A 15,736-nucleotide genomic window follows, 5' to 3' on the forward strand; every position below is an offset into this window, starting at 1 on the left:
ACATATGTGGTATCTTATCACACCAACAAGGATTTTCAATAGTCCTCTTCCTCAAATAAATACTTGATATTATTAGAAAAAACACTCTAATTTGAATGAAATTATCTGCTAATTATTTCCTGCAGCATTACGCATTTAATGGTCTAATATGGAATGTTAATATTTTACTCCAAAATAATAAACTATGTGCTAAATTTAACGGAGCAAGATCCACATAACTACTTACGGTCTTCAAATCAGAGTTTAAAACATCTCTAAAAATTCAAAAGCATCCTGTTTTTTTACACACGGACGGACCTATAACTTAAATTTACTCGTAATACCGGCACATTTATGATTTTATTTCATTTTCAAGCTGTTTTTTCAAGTTTCTTAAGCTATTTTCTTAAGAAACGTCAGTTGAATTAGCGCCACACCTTTCTATCAAATGTAGTTTTTTGTTACGCTTGCATTTTTGAGCAATTTTAGATCTTGTTGACGAAGTTATGCCACTCATCACTGTGGGCTGTTGTGTCCTTTATTGTTTTTTTAGTAAACTAAAATCATTGTCAGTTTTTCAGATGTATGGTTGGCTTCTCCTGAACCAAATTCTGCTGCACAGACAGCGGCGGCGAACAGAGATGTCTCTCTTTTATCTTTATGTTTGTAGTTTCCTCCATCTGTGTTTTCAGGAATCCTCTTCACTTTTCTTGTTCACATCTCCAGAAACAACAATTATGTGTTTTCTGTGCCGACGACAACATGTTGCTGCTTGGTTTGCACTTAAAACTACACATACTTAATGAAAAAAAACCTGATGTCCACTGTCCACCGCACAGTAAATCCCTCCATAATCTCGTCCTAAATCTATATCGGGTTGCTGCTCCGATTGGAGACGCAAGAAAACAATTGTGTTCCTCGTCTCCAGGTTTCATGTTCCACTAGCAGACTGAAGGGTCATGTATGTTTTCTAAAATATACTTGAGGAATTGCTTGAAAAATCCTGCAACCTCATAATTATCCTTTCTATTGCAACATGTGTTCTTCTAAATCCTCGAGATTATAAAAAAAAAAACATGTTTTTCTCAAGATAATAATTGAAGAAAAGTAACAGAATCTAAAACCTTTAACTGGATTCAGCGAAGATTATCATTGACGTACAATCCTTATCATGCGTGTGATCGAGGGGTCACAAGAGAACATGTTTGGTCTGTAAAGGCCTTGAAAACACATCCAATAACAAAGATCGTTCTTGTTGTTTTAGATGGGAACTTAAGTGCAATCAACGGAGTTGCCTACAAGAGCGGCTGCCGCGACGCGGCGGCAAAGTCCGGCGATTCTCTCGGCTGGTCGGAAATCGACGGCTCTCCGCGGTGCGAGCCGGACGCGTCCGAGCCGCCGGTGGATGACGACGACGACGAGGAGCTGCTTAACGATGAAAGAGAAGACCAAAGTCCAGACGGGATGAGCGGCGCCTCGAGTCCGTACGGAGACCCGAGGGAGGCCGAGTGGGAGCCTCTGTCTCTGTCCGCCAACATGAACGGCTCCCACCGCAGCCCCTCCGGAGCCTCCGAAGACCTCTCGGGCAGGAACGGCCACGTGAAAGAGGAGCCTCACTTAGATTTGGGCGGTCCGGCGGGCGGGGCGGGTATCCTTCAGGCCGAGGCGCTGAGGTACAGGCCGCTCCCCGCCGAGGAGGACAGCGAAGGGGAGGCGGAGGTGGAGAGGCCGAATCAGCTGGACGGCTGGGCTCTGGGCCTCCACGAAAGAGGCCTAGAGATGGGCCGAGGGAGGGTGAACTTCAGCCTGTTGGAGCAGGCCATAGCTCTGCAGACGGAGCAGCGGCAGGTCCTGCACCACGCCTACAGGGAGATGGACCGGTTCCTCATGGAGCAGATGACCAACGAGAGGAGGCACCATAGGATGATGGACATGGACAGCAGACTCAACTATCACGGAGGAAAAGGTAAGAATACGGAGGGCAAGACCAGCGACGTAAGATTATCTAAAGACAATCGCAAAGCGATCCCTTACGGAGGGGTCGGTTTTCACCCACCCGGCGTGAATCAGAAAGAAACATTAAAAAAGGAATAAAAGAAGCAAACGCATCGGGAGGGAGGGGGGAAATCAGAGAGAGGAAATCCTCTTAAGTACTAAAACATTTTGGCAACAAGAGAAGTAATAAATAAACAGACTAAAATAAAGAAGAATAAAAATTTCTGATGGAATTGCTACTACTCAGGATATTGGATTTTGATAGGAATCAACTGGATATTTAACCATGACCATAAGTCTTAAATCCTCCTAAAGTACCTCTCATGTTTCCCTCTGATTCTTCAAATCACTGCAGCTAAATGTGTAATCCGAGATGTAATCTTTCGATGGACGGGCATTAAGAAGTGAATGTTGAACTGCAGCCTTAACTAAAATGGCAGATTAATAGATGCATTTTGTGGAAAAAAAAAAAAGTGTCTAGCTTTGCATGATATTTCAATCTGTTGACCTCTGTACAATATGCGCACAGGAAAGTGCATTAAGTGTCTATTTCACTTTTTTCCTACTTTACTTGATAGAACACACTTAAAGACGGGAGGGATTTGCTGTGTTAAAGCAGCAGTGCAGTGGTTATTTATCTTAATCTTGTTTTGCTGTGTCCGCAGATTCTCCACGCACAGATAAAAAGGACATCAAGTGTCCAACTCCTGGCTGCGATGGCACCGGTCATGTGACCGGCCTGTACCCGCACCACAGGAGTTTGTCCGGGTGTCCTCACAAAGTCAGAGTTCCTCCAGAGAGTGAGTCCCACGAGCCTTTCTGTTTTCTTTTTTTTATTTTTTACATAGTGGATGATTTATACTTCTAAAAACCAGCCAGTTGTAGGATTTATAATCAGTCACAGTAATTGAAATCCTCTTAGCACGAACCCAAAGACAAGAAAGACCTGCTTATACATTTAGTTCAATTCAAAAGATGTGCATTAAACTTTTCAAATAAACTCAGGATTAAGGATTTCTTTTCCCTCTCTCTTTCTCTTAATGTGCTGTAATGTGTGAATATATTCTCTTTTTTCCTCCTCTTTTTTTTTTTTTTTTACCCCTCACATTGCCGATTGTCAAGTCATTTCAATATAACTCCACAAACATTCGACATTAAACAGTAATGTTACAAAAGGAACAGAAAAAGTAATTAACTTTTTCAAAAAAGCGCGTGCTCTTAGTCTGGAGGCAGTATTTGTAAATCAAAGGGCTAGCTAACGCAGCATTCAAAAATAAATAGACAACTCCAACAAACTAATTGGAGAATATGTACAGAAAAGAAGTTTCTAAGGATACAGAGCGGACCTTTAACGACGCGTTTGTTTTGAAGAATATAATCGGCTGCCTTGTTACGCTCCTCTTTGCACTAAGCTATTTACATTTCAGGCACATTACAGCAGCATTCCTCACAAAGCCTTTTGTCCCCCCCCCCTCCTGTTTCTGTTTCTGTAGGATCTTTACTCTATAGGCACTAATGTACCCACCACTTGCATAAACCATCCTTTAAATAGAAAATGTATTTGTTTTATTTACAAAACGCTGTGTGCATATATTTGTATTTACCATCTTATAATCGTCCAGCTTGATTATGTCTTGCACGTTGAATTATTTTGAGCTTATCTCCCCCTCTCTGTTGTTTCCTCGTCCCCTCAGTCCTGGCCATGCATGAGAACGTCCTCAAGTGCCCTACGCCCGGATGCACGGGGAGAGGCCATGTCAACAGCAACCGTAGCACCCACCGGAGGTACGTCCACGGCGGAGAAAGAAAAAAAGAGAGAAGCCATTAGAGATCTGCGCCCAGTTCGTAGAAACCGGTTACGGTATCGGGCTAATGTGTTTGATTTCCTTCCCTCGGCCCAGTCTGTCGGGCTGCCCCATCGCCGCCGCCGTGAAGGTCTCCAAACCTCAGGACGAGAGCCTGAAATGCAGACAAACACCTGACTGCTCACCGAGGTACAGCGCACTGCCGGAGAACGCCGGGGACGTTCACTGCCATCAATGTGGCCGCATGCGCAGCACAATAATTACAACAAGCGTCCAGAAAGCGTATTCAGGTCTGGAGTTGTAAAAAAAAAAGCAGAACTGAGGTTATGCAAAAAAAAAGAAGAAGTGATAAACACTATTATTGTTGAGGGGAGTGTGGGATATTTTTATTCACTGATCCCAGCAGAACACACGGTCTATTTTGAGCTTTCCAAGCAGACACAAGCAATGGTTGCTGGTCCTGTGAGTTCCTCTCTATTAGAGATGATAAAAGAGCAGAACTCTTTGTTCCCTGTGGATATATCATGGGCAGGATGCCCACTCCTACTATATTAATTAGTCTGGCAACCTGGCTGTGGATCTACAACACACATCAGATCCCAGACTATGTGTACAAAAGCACTGGCATCCCTGAATGGTTGAGAACAACGTCTTTACTTAACTGCTTAATATGAGCTTATTGGGCACTTGTTATTTCACAAGGTTTTGCACCATAAAATTAAGTCTTTTTTCTTCTTTCTTTCAATTTGTCTCCTGGTAGAGCCATCGGCTTGATAAAGAAGTTCGAGATGAACCAGTTGAACTACCGGCTCTCTCATCCAGTAGCAGCCTTGAAAACGAGCCTCACAAAAGACATGGACAAGTACAGCAGAATCCGCTTTGATTACGCCAGCTTTGATGCACAGGTCTTCGGCAAACAGCCTCTGATGGGGACCAACCAGGACCAGGAAATGCCACATTTCCCCGATTGTAAGGCGAATATATTTCTTATCTTTTGTTTTAGCCCCAAAATGTGCATCACAGATCTACATTCAAATGTAAAGTTGATCACGGTTGTTTTACGTCGACCTCCAGTCGTTTTTTTTTCAAACGGGCTATCAAGTTCAGTGAGCGACGCCCCGGTTGTCTCTGTGACGATAACGCCGGCTAATTATTTGTCTTTCAGCACCTCAGCAGTATCATGCCTTCCTCGGCGCTCCAGGTGGCGGCTTGCCCACCTCTGGTCAGCACAGCCCGCCGAGTCAATTCAGAAAAGAAGACGGTCTCCAGGCCGCGGCGGCGACGGCCGCCATCCTTAACCTCTCCACTCGCTACCGGAAGAACATGGAGGCTGTCGCCGGGCGGCCCTTGGCAACCTCCACAAAGGTAATCAAATTAGACCACTTGGAAAGGTATTTAATGTGGTCCTTTTTTTTTTTTTTTAAAGGAACTCTGATTTGTGTATAAAAAGGGAAGACATCAAAAGGCAGAATTTGGCAAAGGGATCTTGGCGCTCTGGTGGCAGAGGCACAAGGAGTTTGCTTCTCCATAAAGCTTATATGTACACAAATGAATATTTCTGTAATCACATCAAAAGAAGGAATACAATCGGCCTTCTCTACCAATTACAACGACTCGTGGATTTTTTTTATAAAACATGTGGTACTGTATTTTGTTTCGACATCAGCTGGCATGTAAAAACCCTGAACTGTCGTCTGAAAACTGCATCTTGCCCGCTGCAGATGGCAGAGGATATTTTGCTTAGTTACATGATCCAGGAGAGGCTGTGTGTCTCCACCAGATAGCGTTTAAAAGCATTTTTATGGATTAAGCCAATCAGCTAAAGGAGTTAACATCTGAAAAGTTGAATTCGCACAGAATCCAAACTCTTCTTGGACGCGTTCGCGGGTCCAAAATCTCTTCTGCTGTCGCTAAATCTCCAACGCGCCATTGTGTTCGCCTTTTTTTAATTTTTTATCCAAACTTCATGATTAATATGGATCGCATTCTGTGGGTTACATACGTGAGCGCTTGCACTGTAGATGATTCAAGGTTTCCACACCTACACAGCACAGATCCTTGTCTCCCAGCTTGTTGAGCTGAGAATGTGGCCCCGTACCAGGTACCAGCCCACTGAATGAATAAAACAGTGTTAGCAAGTTAATCATCTGTTCTCATTTACAGCTTAGTTGTCTTGGAGAGACGTACAAAATAAAGAACAGCTTTCAAGGCTGGAAAAAAAAGGGGGGCCATATTTAGAGTGTTATATGTCGTCGGATGCTTTAACTTATCTGCATATGTATATTATGTGTTGAGATATCGCGCACAAAAAAGCACCACATAGCTGGCCTTTAAAGTGTGAATACAAGCTGTTTTTTACTTATTTAAAAATGTGAGAGGCTTAAATCATTACTTCATAAATAAAATGCGGAATAATAATAAACCTGAGTTTAAGTTTTTTCTTGTTAAAAATGACATTCAAATATCAGTGAATCATAAAAAATAAAAAAAAAGAGTTGCACATTCTTTACACTGGTGTTATTTTGATGAGGTGCACACATCATCAAATGGCTGGATAATTGAAGTGGACAGCCACATCCCATGTTCATGCAAATCATCCCCTTTAATTAATTTGAAAAGCTCCCTTTTGTTTCAAAGAAAAATAAATAATGATGTATAGGGTTTAATGAAACATACGCGTTGAATAATTGGTTTCATTTATGGAAACGGATTTCAGCATTTAATGAGGTAAAACTTTTAATACCATAAAAACAGCCATAAGTCATCATGCTATTGCGTTTCAGCACAACAAAAAAAACGACAAACACATCTGTCAGCGGGGAAACTTATGCCACATTAAGCTTTTTAATTTTTGCTATAATAATGATGACCTAAAACCAGCAACCCCCCCCCCCCCCTTTACCCCCAGCTGCCATCATGGTTGTGTGTCCTAGAAAACAGATGACACAGCTGTCACTGAAAAACTACACACCAGTGATTATTTTTTTTGTGTTCAGCAGAATTAACGCTGGCTTAGTTTGGTACTTTGTCTGGTGTGAGATAACCACTGTATGTATTATTCAAATATGTTTGTTTTTCTGCGTTTCAAGTCATTTTTCACGTGTTTAAAGAGAAATGTTGTTGGGTTCAAGTTTACCATATCGCTGCTGTCACATTAATTAGACATCGCGCGGTTTTATTTACATTCCCTTTTAGTGTAATTAGAAAATAAGTTCTATTTTTATCCCCTGATTCATTTGTTTTCGTGCGTTACTGTAGCACGCTGTGCAACGATATGCGAGACGTGCTTTGTTTGTTGTACCCTTCTCCAACATGTTGTTTTTCTCGTTGTGAATCGATTAAATGCTGAGGGTTAAATCTCCTCCCCTCAACCCTTCAGGACATGCTCATAGAGGTGGATGAAAATGGCACCTTGGACTTGAGCATGAAGAAGATCAAGGACAACGTGAAAGCCCCGACAAAAACACCTTTGGACGACCCGCTGTCACTTTGCGAGGCCGCCGTGGCCAAAGGCGGGAGCGTGCTCATCAGCCCCGCCTTCTACCAGCCGCTGTGTGAGAGGGACAGCTGGGACGGCCCCATCCCCGTCAACTTCAGCAAAGCTCACATGTTGCAGGACGCGGAGGTACACACAAAAAAATACAAGACTAAACACACAACCTGGTAGATTAACAGTAAAAGATTGAAAGAAAGAAGCGAGAGCAAGGCTCATAGTCTCACAAGCAGGAGTTTATAAATGCTGAGCCTCTAAATTGCTCTAAAATTATTGAAATAATTCAGATTTTTCATTTTCTATCTGTTCAGTTTAGCTTTGAAAACACTAGTTAAAAGATGTTTCCTCTGAAATTCCCATCCCTTTACCCCAAATAGTGTTACCGGATTACATAGTCCTCTCCAGGAAACCTTTTTAAAATAGGAATTTACTGTTTATCATTAACATTTCATTTCCAAACATGAAGGTCGAAGGCTTTTTCAAGGCCCTCTTCTCGCTAACAACTAAAGAAATATGGATTTTTCTTTTTATTTATTTACCTTGTTGACCTGAAAGTGGTCAGATTTGTCTGAAAGCAGCAAAAGTAGTTAACTTTAGTCCAGCAGGTTACTAAATTCCCCATATTTTACATGCTGTGACACATTTCTATGACAAGGGAGGATCTTCTCCTGTCAGATCTTTACATCTAGAAAACACAGTATATAAATACATACTTGTACAATGAAGATTGGTGCATTCAAATACATGAATGAATCTTAATCTGGGCTTTCCCTTTTTTTTTTCCTTTCTTCCCATTTGGCACTCACTTGTAGTCGTTATGATAATAATGACCACAGTTGACCTGCTTTTAGAAATCATACCCAACATCTGGTGACTGCACAATCTTGTCTGTAGAAAAAAAGAAAAAAGGAAATCCATACGTCATACCCATACCTCATGAATACTATGTGGATTAAGAGTGACTTTAAATGGATGTATGGTTTACGAGAGTATAAGTATCCTTAAGCATAATCACGCTATAACCCCCGAGGGCTTTTGTTTTAAGAGTATTACACACTGCTTTTCATTAATTATTCACTTTTAGGTCATCAGGTCGGTTTGAACATTTCCAGACAATAAAGGTTACTACTTTCTCTGTGTCACCAGGAGGATTACGACCACATCTCCGTCCTGGAGGACCAGCAGTACCAAGTAGACGGCAGCATGATGAGCCCCAAAGCCAAGCAGCTATTGCGAGACGCGAAGAAAGAGCTCCTGAGGTGCGTCCCGTTTAAAAGAATGAAACGTCCGCGCTCAGCCGACCGTGCATAACGTGAGCTTCCCCCTTTTTTTAGCCGGCAGATGGTCAGTATTAACGACACACCGTACTTTTGCTAAAGTGGGACAGTTTGATGCGAGTGAAGCGCTGAGTTACACGTCATTGTAACTGGTGTGTCTGCAGGTTCATGTGGAGCAGAAATGTATCTATTTAAAAGTGAGTTTTTCCTCCCTGCACATCCCTTTATTATATATATATATATATATATATATATATATATATATATATATATATATATATATATATATATATATATATATATATATATGAAGCTTACAACTCTTGTAGTTAGAGTGCATGCTCTGCTGGGTCTCTTCTTGAGAATCAAACCTCGAGAAACAAGTAGGATCCTCTAGTTTTCTGCAGCACATCACCCCCCCCCCCCATCCCCCTCCCCACTTTCAGCGGCTTTCAGAGACACCATTAATGTTGAGCAACATTATATTAATTCTTCTACTAAACTTTCCGCTGTACTAACTTTCCTCTATTTAATAAAAGAAAAGGTTCTCAGTGGAAGAGGAAGATTGGGTTGTGGCTGTGGGAACCAACGTAATCTGTGTACTTAATGCTTTGTGTTCTCCTGCAGCTGTCCGACCCCAGGCTGTGACGGCAGCGGCCACGTGACGGGGAATTACGCATCGCACCGGAGGTAACCGTAAATAATTACGTCCTCATTAGCGGCAGATACACAGAGACAAGGGGAAAAGGCGCTGCCGATTGTTTCATTGTGTTGATACAGAGTTCGCTATTCAAATCACATGTCACTTTTTGAAGAAAAAAAAAACAAAAAAAAAACATGCTGACGCGAGGAAAGCTCGGTGGAATTGTGTTTTCAGACGATTTTGTGTGAAAATGCTTTGAGACATTGTATTAAGATTATTTAATTCAGCTGTGATCAAAGAGTGCATTAAAGTGACTGTTAGCTCTTTATCCTCTCTAGTGTGTCTGGATGTCCCCTGGCTGACAAAACACTCAAATCACTGATGGCAGCCAACTCTCAGGAACTAAAGTATGTGTTTGGGAAACTGTTATTGTTACTAAAGGATTTTGCACATTAAACTAGGCAGCTTGTTTTTTTGGGGTCAGCTTGGGTCAATGCCTTCCCTTTTCTTTACTCCTCCCCCCATCCCTCCACCTTGTGCGCCCACACTAAGCATGACGTCTGTGCACTCCACAAGAAGTGTGTTGGCATTGCTATGACTTTTTTTTTTTTTGCATATTAGCAGTATTTTGCTGTAAAAAAAAACAAAACACCTGGTCTCTGTGTCTCTCCACCTGCAGGTGCCCAACACCTGGTTGTGATGGATCCGGACACGTGACCGGGAACTATGCTTCGCACAGAAGGTAGCAGAGAAAAATCATCGCAAACTGAGCATGAAATACATTTGTCAGATGCATGACATTCAGACAGATGGTGAAAGTCTCACTTTATGCCGCAAAACATGCTGCACTTTTCGAAATTTCTTGTTTTTATTGATATTTTTGGCTGCCGACTTCTCCAGCGATCAGACATTTATTTGTGTAGATTTATACCTTTTAGATTTCAGACCTCATAGCGGCCTGTGACTACTTAGCGTTAATTTTTTTTACTCTTAAATAGATTTCCTCCATGTTAACCCATACTGTCGCCAATCATTTTTAGCTTGTCAGGATGTCCACGTGCCAGAAAGGGAGGTTTGAAGCTCACACCAAACAAGGATGACAAAGATGAGCAAGAGCTTAAGTAAGAGATTTTTTTTCCCCTCATCCCCATGCTGTCATTTTTTTCGTTTTCTTTTTTTGTTTAAAACAAAAAATTAATAAAAAAAATAAAACATTGTGAAAATGCGTCATGCTTTTGTGCCCGGGGCATTATACCTGGAGGCCATTAAGTTAAACAAAGAAAATAATACTTCTCTTGTCGTAACATTAGTGAATTATTTTCTAAGGATTAGCAGCGTGTTTTTGTGGGATTTTTTTTTTTTTTTTTGTCAGGCTTTTGTATTTTTCCTATTTCTGAATGGAATATCTGGCTTATTACTCTCCACTGAGTGCTTTCTTTATAATTGTAGTATATTAAGAAAACGTCAAAATTGCCCACTCCGATGGCATTGCACTCATTTGCAGCTTAATCGTTGTCTGTGAAAGTGTTATTGGAAAAAAAAAATAATGTAATTGATTTGCAGTTTAAATCCAAAGTCAGATATATGAGCCCTTGTTTACTTATACATCTGGACACAGATTTTTTCTTTTTAATTACTAATGCAAGGGCATGAGCTTAGGAATTAGACTGGAATAGATCTCATACACATTAAGAGCGAAAGGGAGAGAAAGGGGGGAGGATAGCAAATGTCCCTAGATTATTGTAAATAGTGGGCCATATGGCTTCCCTCCATTGTCCTGGTGCCTTGCATCCAGCTACCTACCTGTAGTAGATGTAAGTAATGGCCACCGGTGTTGTTTTGTCCTCTGAGTGCTGTCGAGTAACGAAATGCTGAAACTGGGGCTTTTTTTTTTTCCCGCAGCAGCACTCTACGGCATGTGTGCCATTTGTATCATCTCAGGTGACCTTTCACCTTTATCAATAAGGGAAAGGGTTCACCACCTCCAAATTACATTCTTTCGCATGAGGGGATACATGACAATTATCTGTAATTCATGTCACTCCATTACTGACCTGCAGAGAAAAAAAAACAGGCCTGGAAATGCAACTGACAAACTCTTAATGATATTCAGCGTGACTTGTGCTTTTGTTTTTCAAACGCAAACATCAGCGACCTCCCGAACACAGCGCTCGCTCCGACTCAAGTTTGAGTGGATTAGCAACTTGTAGTTAATGCGATTATTTTTTTGTAGTTTTGGCGACTTCATTTTTAATCAGCATTTGGCTGGATTAATCAACGTAATGGTTAACGAATCTTCCGGTCTAGTTGTTGAAACTGAGATTTTTTTTTTTTTTGTTGGTATTTTATTTTAATGATGTGGTTTGTTATTATTTTTTTTCCGAGCAGCTAAATGTCTTTTTTTTTGTTTCCTCTGCAGCGTAGAAATGTTATTAAATGCAGGTTTAGTTACATTTTCTCTGTGTGAGTCAGCAGGGTGTTTACAACATGTATGGGTTTCTCTGGTAGGTGTCCAGTAATGGGATGTGACGGACAGGGCCATATATCAGGAAAATACACATCCCATCGCAGCGCGGGCAGTTGTCCACTTGCTGCCAAAAGACAGAAGGAGTCGTCCATCAATGGGCTGCCCTTTGCCTGGAAGGCCAATAAACAGGAACTGCCCCATTGTCCCTTGCCTGGCTGCAACGGCCTTGGACATGCCAATAATGTGTTTGCCACTCACAGAAGGTGAGGTCGCCCGTCCTCCATTTTATCTCCAAACAACACTGCTGGTCGACATGTTTGCATTCTCAACTCTCATTTACGATCTCTATTGATGCTGAAGTTTTGTGACATTATCCCCCCTCCCCTCTCCCGCCTAAAAAAAACCTGTCCTTTATGACCTGCCGGGCTACAGCTTGTCGGGATGCCCACTGAACGCACAGAGTATCAAGAAAAAGCCCTCGGAGGAAGAGATGATGACCATCAAACTGAAAACCAGCAGCGGTAAGCCACCACAACGACGTGCCGTGTGGTCTTTTTAAGGATTTTCGTTTTGCAGTTGTACGTGTATCTTGGCACAGAAAGCACCGCACATGATAAACGACATGATGTGCTCCAAACTCAGGTGTTGAAAACAAAGAGGATATTCAACATTTGGATCATGAAATTAAGGAACTGAATGAGTCCAACATGAAAATAGAAGCAGATATGATGCAACTTCAAACGCAGGTAAATATCCACTCTGACGAGTTGATTTGAAAAAAAAACAAAAAACAAAACAGTTTCAGCACGCTCAGTTTGACGACTTCTTGTTTGTTTATTTCATTTTTGCTGTGTTTTTTGTACCCGAAAGCAGATATCGTCGATGGAATGTAACCTGAGGACGATTGAGGAGGAGAACAAGATGATCGAACAGCACAACGACAGCCTTCTGAAGGAGCTCGCCCGCCTTAGCCAAGCTCTCATTAACAGTCTAACAGACATTCAGCTGCCTCAAATGGTACAGTAAGCCTTGACCGACAGACTCCACTGCAACGCATTCTGTATCTAACCTGTCCTGGATGAATTGTCACTTTTCTGTGAATTGTCATTTTTCTGCTGTGCTGTTTTCACTAATAGTCCAAACGTGTTTTTTTTTGTTGCAGGGACCCATCAGTGAGCATAATTTTGAAGCCTATGTGAACACATTAACTGATATGTACAACAACTCGGAGCATGAATACTCTCCAGAGTGCAAGGCCCTCTTGGATAATATCAAACAGGCTATTAAGGGCATCCATGTTTAAGCTGCAGAGCTACCAAGAGGCTTCTTTGACTTGGGATAATGGCACTAGATAGCTCTATTTTACTGAAGAGTGATGGCTTGGCTGCATGTATAAGACAAGGCTTTTGGAAATGTGTTTCCCGGTAAATACACTGCACTGAGAAGAATTACCAGCCAGATTTGTAATAATGCTTTTACTGTTTCTGCATTCACTTGATATGTTTATCCTGGTGAAATTTTTACCCCTCTTGCACTTAATTATTTTGTATGGTTTGCTTGATTTTAATCTGTATCTGTTCATGTCATTCTTATATTATCGCTATTTATTATTATTATTATTATATTTGTTTATCAGTGTATTTATTTCCTTGATTTTTATTTATTCCTTGAATTGTAAATGCTTAATTATTAATATATATGTTTGACTTTCTGCACATTGTAAATTTACATAGAAGCACATTCCAATTTCATGGCATACTTTCGCCATCTAGTGTTGAAAAAACGTATATTATTATTATTATTATTATTATTATGATTATTATTATTAAACCATAAGTTGGATCTCCCTTCAAAGTAAAAAACCTACCAAAATGACTAAGAATCAATATTTTTAAGCATTGCTTTTGCTTTCTTTATTGGAAACTGAATGTATGGTGAGACAAAGTGAACACTGAGATAAAAAAAATAATAATGCAATGCAACTGTACTGTACCTTTTCTTTTTCAACCCAATAACAGCTGAATGCAACCAGGAAGTGACACTGAGCAAAAAAAAAAAATGCAAATCATTCGGTGAACTGAATGTCGAGATTCTGCTTTGCATAGAAGAGTGCAACAAAAATCAAAAATCCACTTTGTCAAGATGTCTTTTTTTAAAATATAGATATTAAACTGCCTTCTGTGCACACACTTTGGAGTGTGCATATAGTATGTGCCTAAATGTATATGAATCCATAAAAAGTATACGAGTACTCTGTTTTGTGGTAGGACAGTATTATGTGGATGTGTCTAATTTATTATACAGTACAATTATTTTCATAGGAGGAAGCGTTCCTGATGACTGTTTGAATACCGTTGTCTCAGTAGCTGTAATCTCAGAGGCAGGTTTTGAAATATCACGACTGAGATTGGAAAGTCTGGTGTTTATTTTACCTTTTTCTAGCATGGAGAGAAGGGGAAAAGAGGATGGAGTGAATAAAAAACAACAACATCTAGTCCCGTTTTATCTTAAACTGCTTACAAGCCTTAACATTTCAACCAGTCTTACAGTTTGAATATTCCTAACGTAATGCTTGGGGCAGATTTGAATAGTAGCTATTTCAGAAATCGAGCTGTCTATCACCGCAACTCGCATTTAGATTTCAATCATTAAATGCAACAAGAAAACACAAACAAAAAAGGAAGAAAAAAAAAAAAGTTATGAAAAACATAGACAAATAGTAGTTGTTGGCATCAATTGCACTTTTGTATCTAATTATTTTGTATTTCTTGTTCAACGTACTGCCCTTGACTTCAACAAAAAGAGGGAAATGTGACACCGTTGTCGCTTCATTGTCGTATACAGTACGTGTCGAAAATTTAACATGAAGTTAATCCCACAAGAGAAAGAACATAGTAATTCATTTGAGCAATACCTTTTTATTTTCTGCAAAAAATAATTCAAAGACATGCTTAATAGGACAATTCAGATTTAGAAACAAATGTAACAGCAAAAGAGCCAAATTACAGAAAAATAAGACCCTATTCTATCCAAAAACTCAATGTTTTAAAGAATTTTCATCTTTAAAAAAAAAATGGAATCACATTCTTTAAACTTCGCAATCCTTTATTTATCATTTTGTATATTTAATTCCTATACCACACATTGTTTGCTCAGGAAGTTTTGTGAATAATATTTATTTTTCCCTGTTAGTATTTGATGTTTTGTAATGTGAAATGCTTTTTTTGTGAAACGATATTAGTATGATATGGAATTGTATTGTATTTTCGTTTCTTTTAAATTAAAATGTAACGCTTTTTTTCAGTTGAAGTAGTTTGTAAATTGAAAACTTCCTATTACTTTTAATATTTCATAATAAACAGATATGCGCTGTGTTGTACAGTTTGTGTATGGTAGAAATAAACTTTTCAAATGGTTGTGTGGTTTCTCTCAAAGCTTCCGTAGTCTGAAGTCAGGCGTCGTGTTTCCTTATGCATTAGCACCACCTGGTGGTGCATACGGGGTACTACAGCTAGAGTGACGGCGAGGAGCGCTCGAAGGGAACAATACGAACAGCTGTTGGGGTTAGAAATCATATTAAAGGTTCAAGATGCTCACCATGTAAGTGTAACGTCCCAGTGCAGGTCATCCATCTGTCTCACCGTCATCTGATCTCTCTACACCGACTGAAAAATACCTGAATCAATCACAGTGCACACTACAATATACAATTAATTCAGCTTAGGGCCGCAACGAACGATCATTATACTCAGTTAATCTCCCAATAATTGTATTAATTAATGTGTGGTCTATTTATTGTTGAATCTAAACATCTTGACATCTCCTCATCACTTATTTTAGTCCAAAACACAAACATATTTTTAATTTACAATCCCAAAAGATGAAGAAAAGCAGTGCATCCTGACAATTTAGAACTAATATTACATGACGAATAACACAAAGCATCCAGTCAATTATCATAATAGTTGCTGATAACATTATTATTGGTTGCCCGTGTGACAGGAAAGAGACACAAGTCAGACAACATGTGAAAAACACACTATATGACACAAACTCAGATATTCAAAGAGGTGTGTA

The 15,736-nt window shown here is 40.1% G+C and overlaps 1 protein-coding gene across 7 annotated transcripts in view; it reads left to right on the plus strand.

Annotated features, from left to right (window-relative positions):
• The window catches only part of st18 (ST18 C2H2C-type zinc finger transcription factor), a 41,047-nt gene extending 26,086 nt beyond the window's left edge, over positions 1 to 14,961 (plus strand). For 5 of the 7 annotated variants that reach the window (XM_068603856.1, XM_068603896.1, XM_068603905.1 and 2 more), the window contains 17 exons: positions 1,244 to 1,945; positions 2,640 to 2,774; positions 3,669 to 3,759; positions 3,876 to 3,968; positions 4,540 to 4,748; positions 4,945 to 5,144; positions 7,159 to 7,404; positions 8,419 to 8,531; positions 9,177 to 9,239; positions 9,531 to 9,599; positions 9,872 to 9,934; positions 10,233 to 10,313; positions 11,701 to 11,922; positions 12,092 to 12,180; positions 12,302 to 12,405; positions 12,530 to 12,676; positions 12,822 to 14,961. In XM_068603856.1, the coding sequence (XP_068459957.1) occupies positions 1,244 to 1,945; positions 2,640 to 2,774; positions 3,669 to 3,759; positions 3,876 to 3,968; positions 4,540 to 4,748; positions 4,945 to 5,144; positions 7,159 to 7,404; positions 8,419 to 8,531; positions 9,177 to 9,239; positions 9,531 to 9,599; positions 9,872 to 9,934; positions 10,233 to 10,313; positions 11,701 to 11,922; positions 12,092 to 12,180; positions 12,302 to 12,405; positions 12,530 to 12,676; positions 12,822 to 12,962 (2,768 nt within the window). In that variant the 3' untranslated portion in view covers positions 12,963 to 14,961. The remainder of the gene's footprint in view (positions 1 to 1,243; positions 1,946 to 2,639; positions 2,775 to 3,668; positions 3,760 to 3,875; positions 3,969 to 4,539; positions 4,749 to 4,944; positions 5,145 to 7,158; positions 7,405 to 8,418; positions 8,532 to 9,176; positions 9,240 to 9,530; positions 9,600 to 9,871; positions 9,935 to 10,232; positions 10,314 to 11,700; positions 11,923 to 12,091; positions 12,181 to 12,301; positions 12,406 to 12,529; positions 12,677 to 12,821) is intronic. The other 2 variants (XM_068603864.1, XM_068603873.1) reach the window with 2 other exon arrangements.
• Positions 14,962 to 15,736: the final 775 nt, after the last annotated feature.

The sequence above is a fragment of the Clinocottus analis genome, unplaced genomic scaffold, assembly GCF_023055335.1.
Source record: "Clinocottus analis isolate CAN_PGR_092001 unplaced genomic scaffold, fCliAna1.0.p SCAF_11, whole genome shotgun sequence".
NCBI classification, from domain to species: Eukaryota; Metazoa; Chordata; class Actinopteri; order Perciformes; family Cottidae; genus Clinocottus; species Clinocottus analis.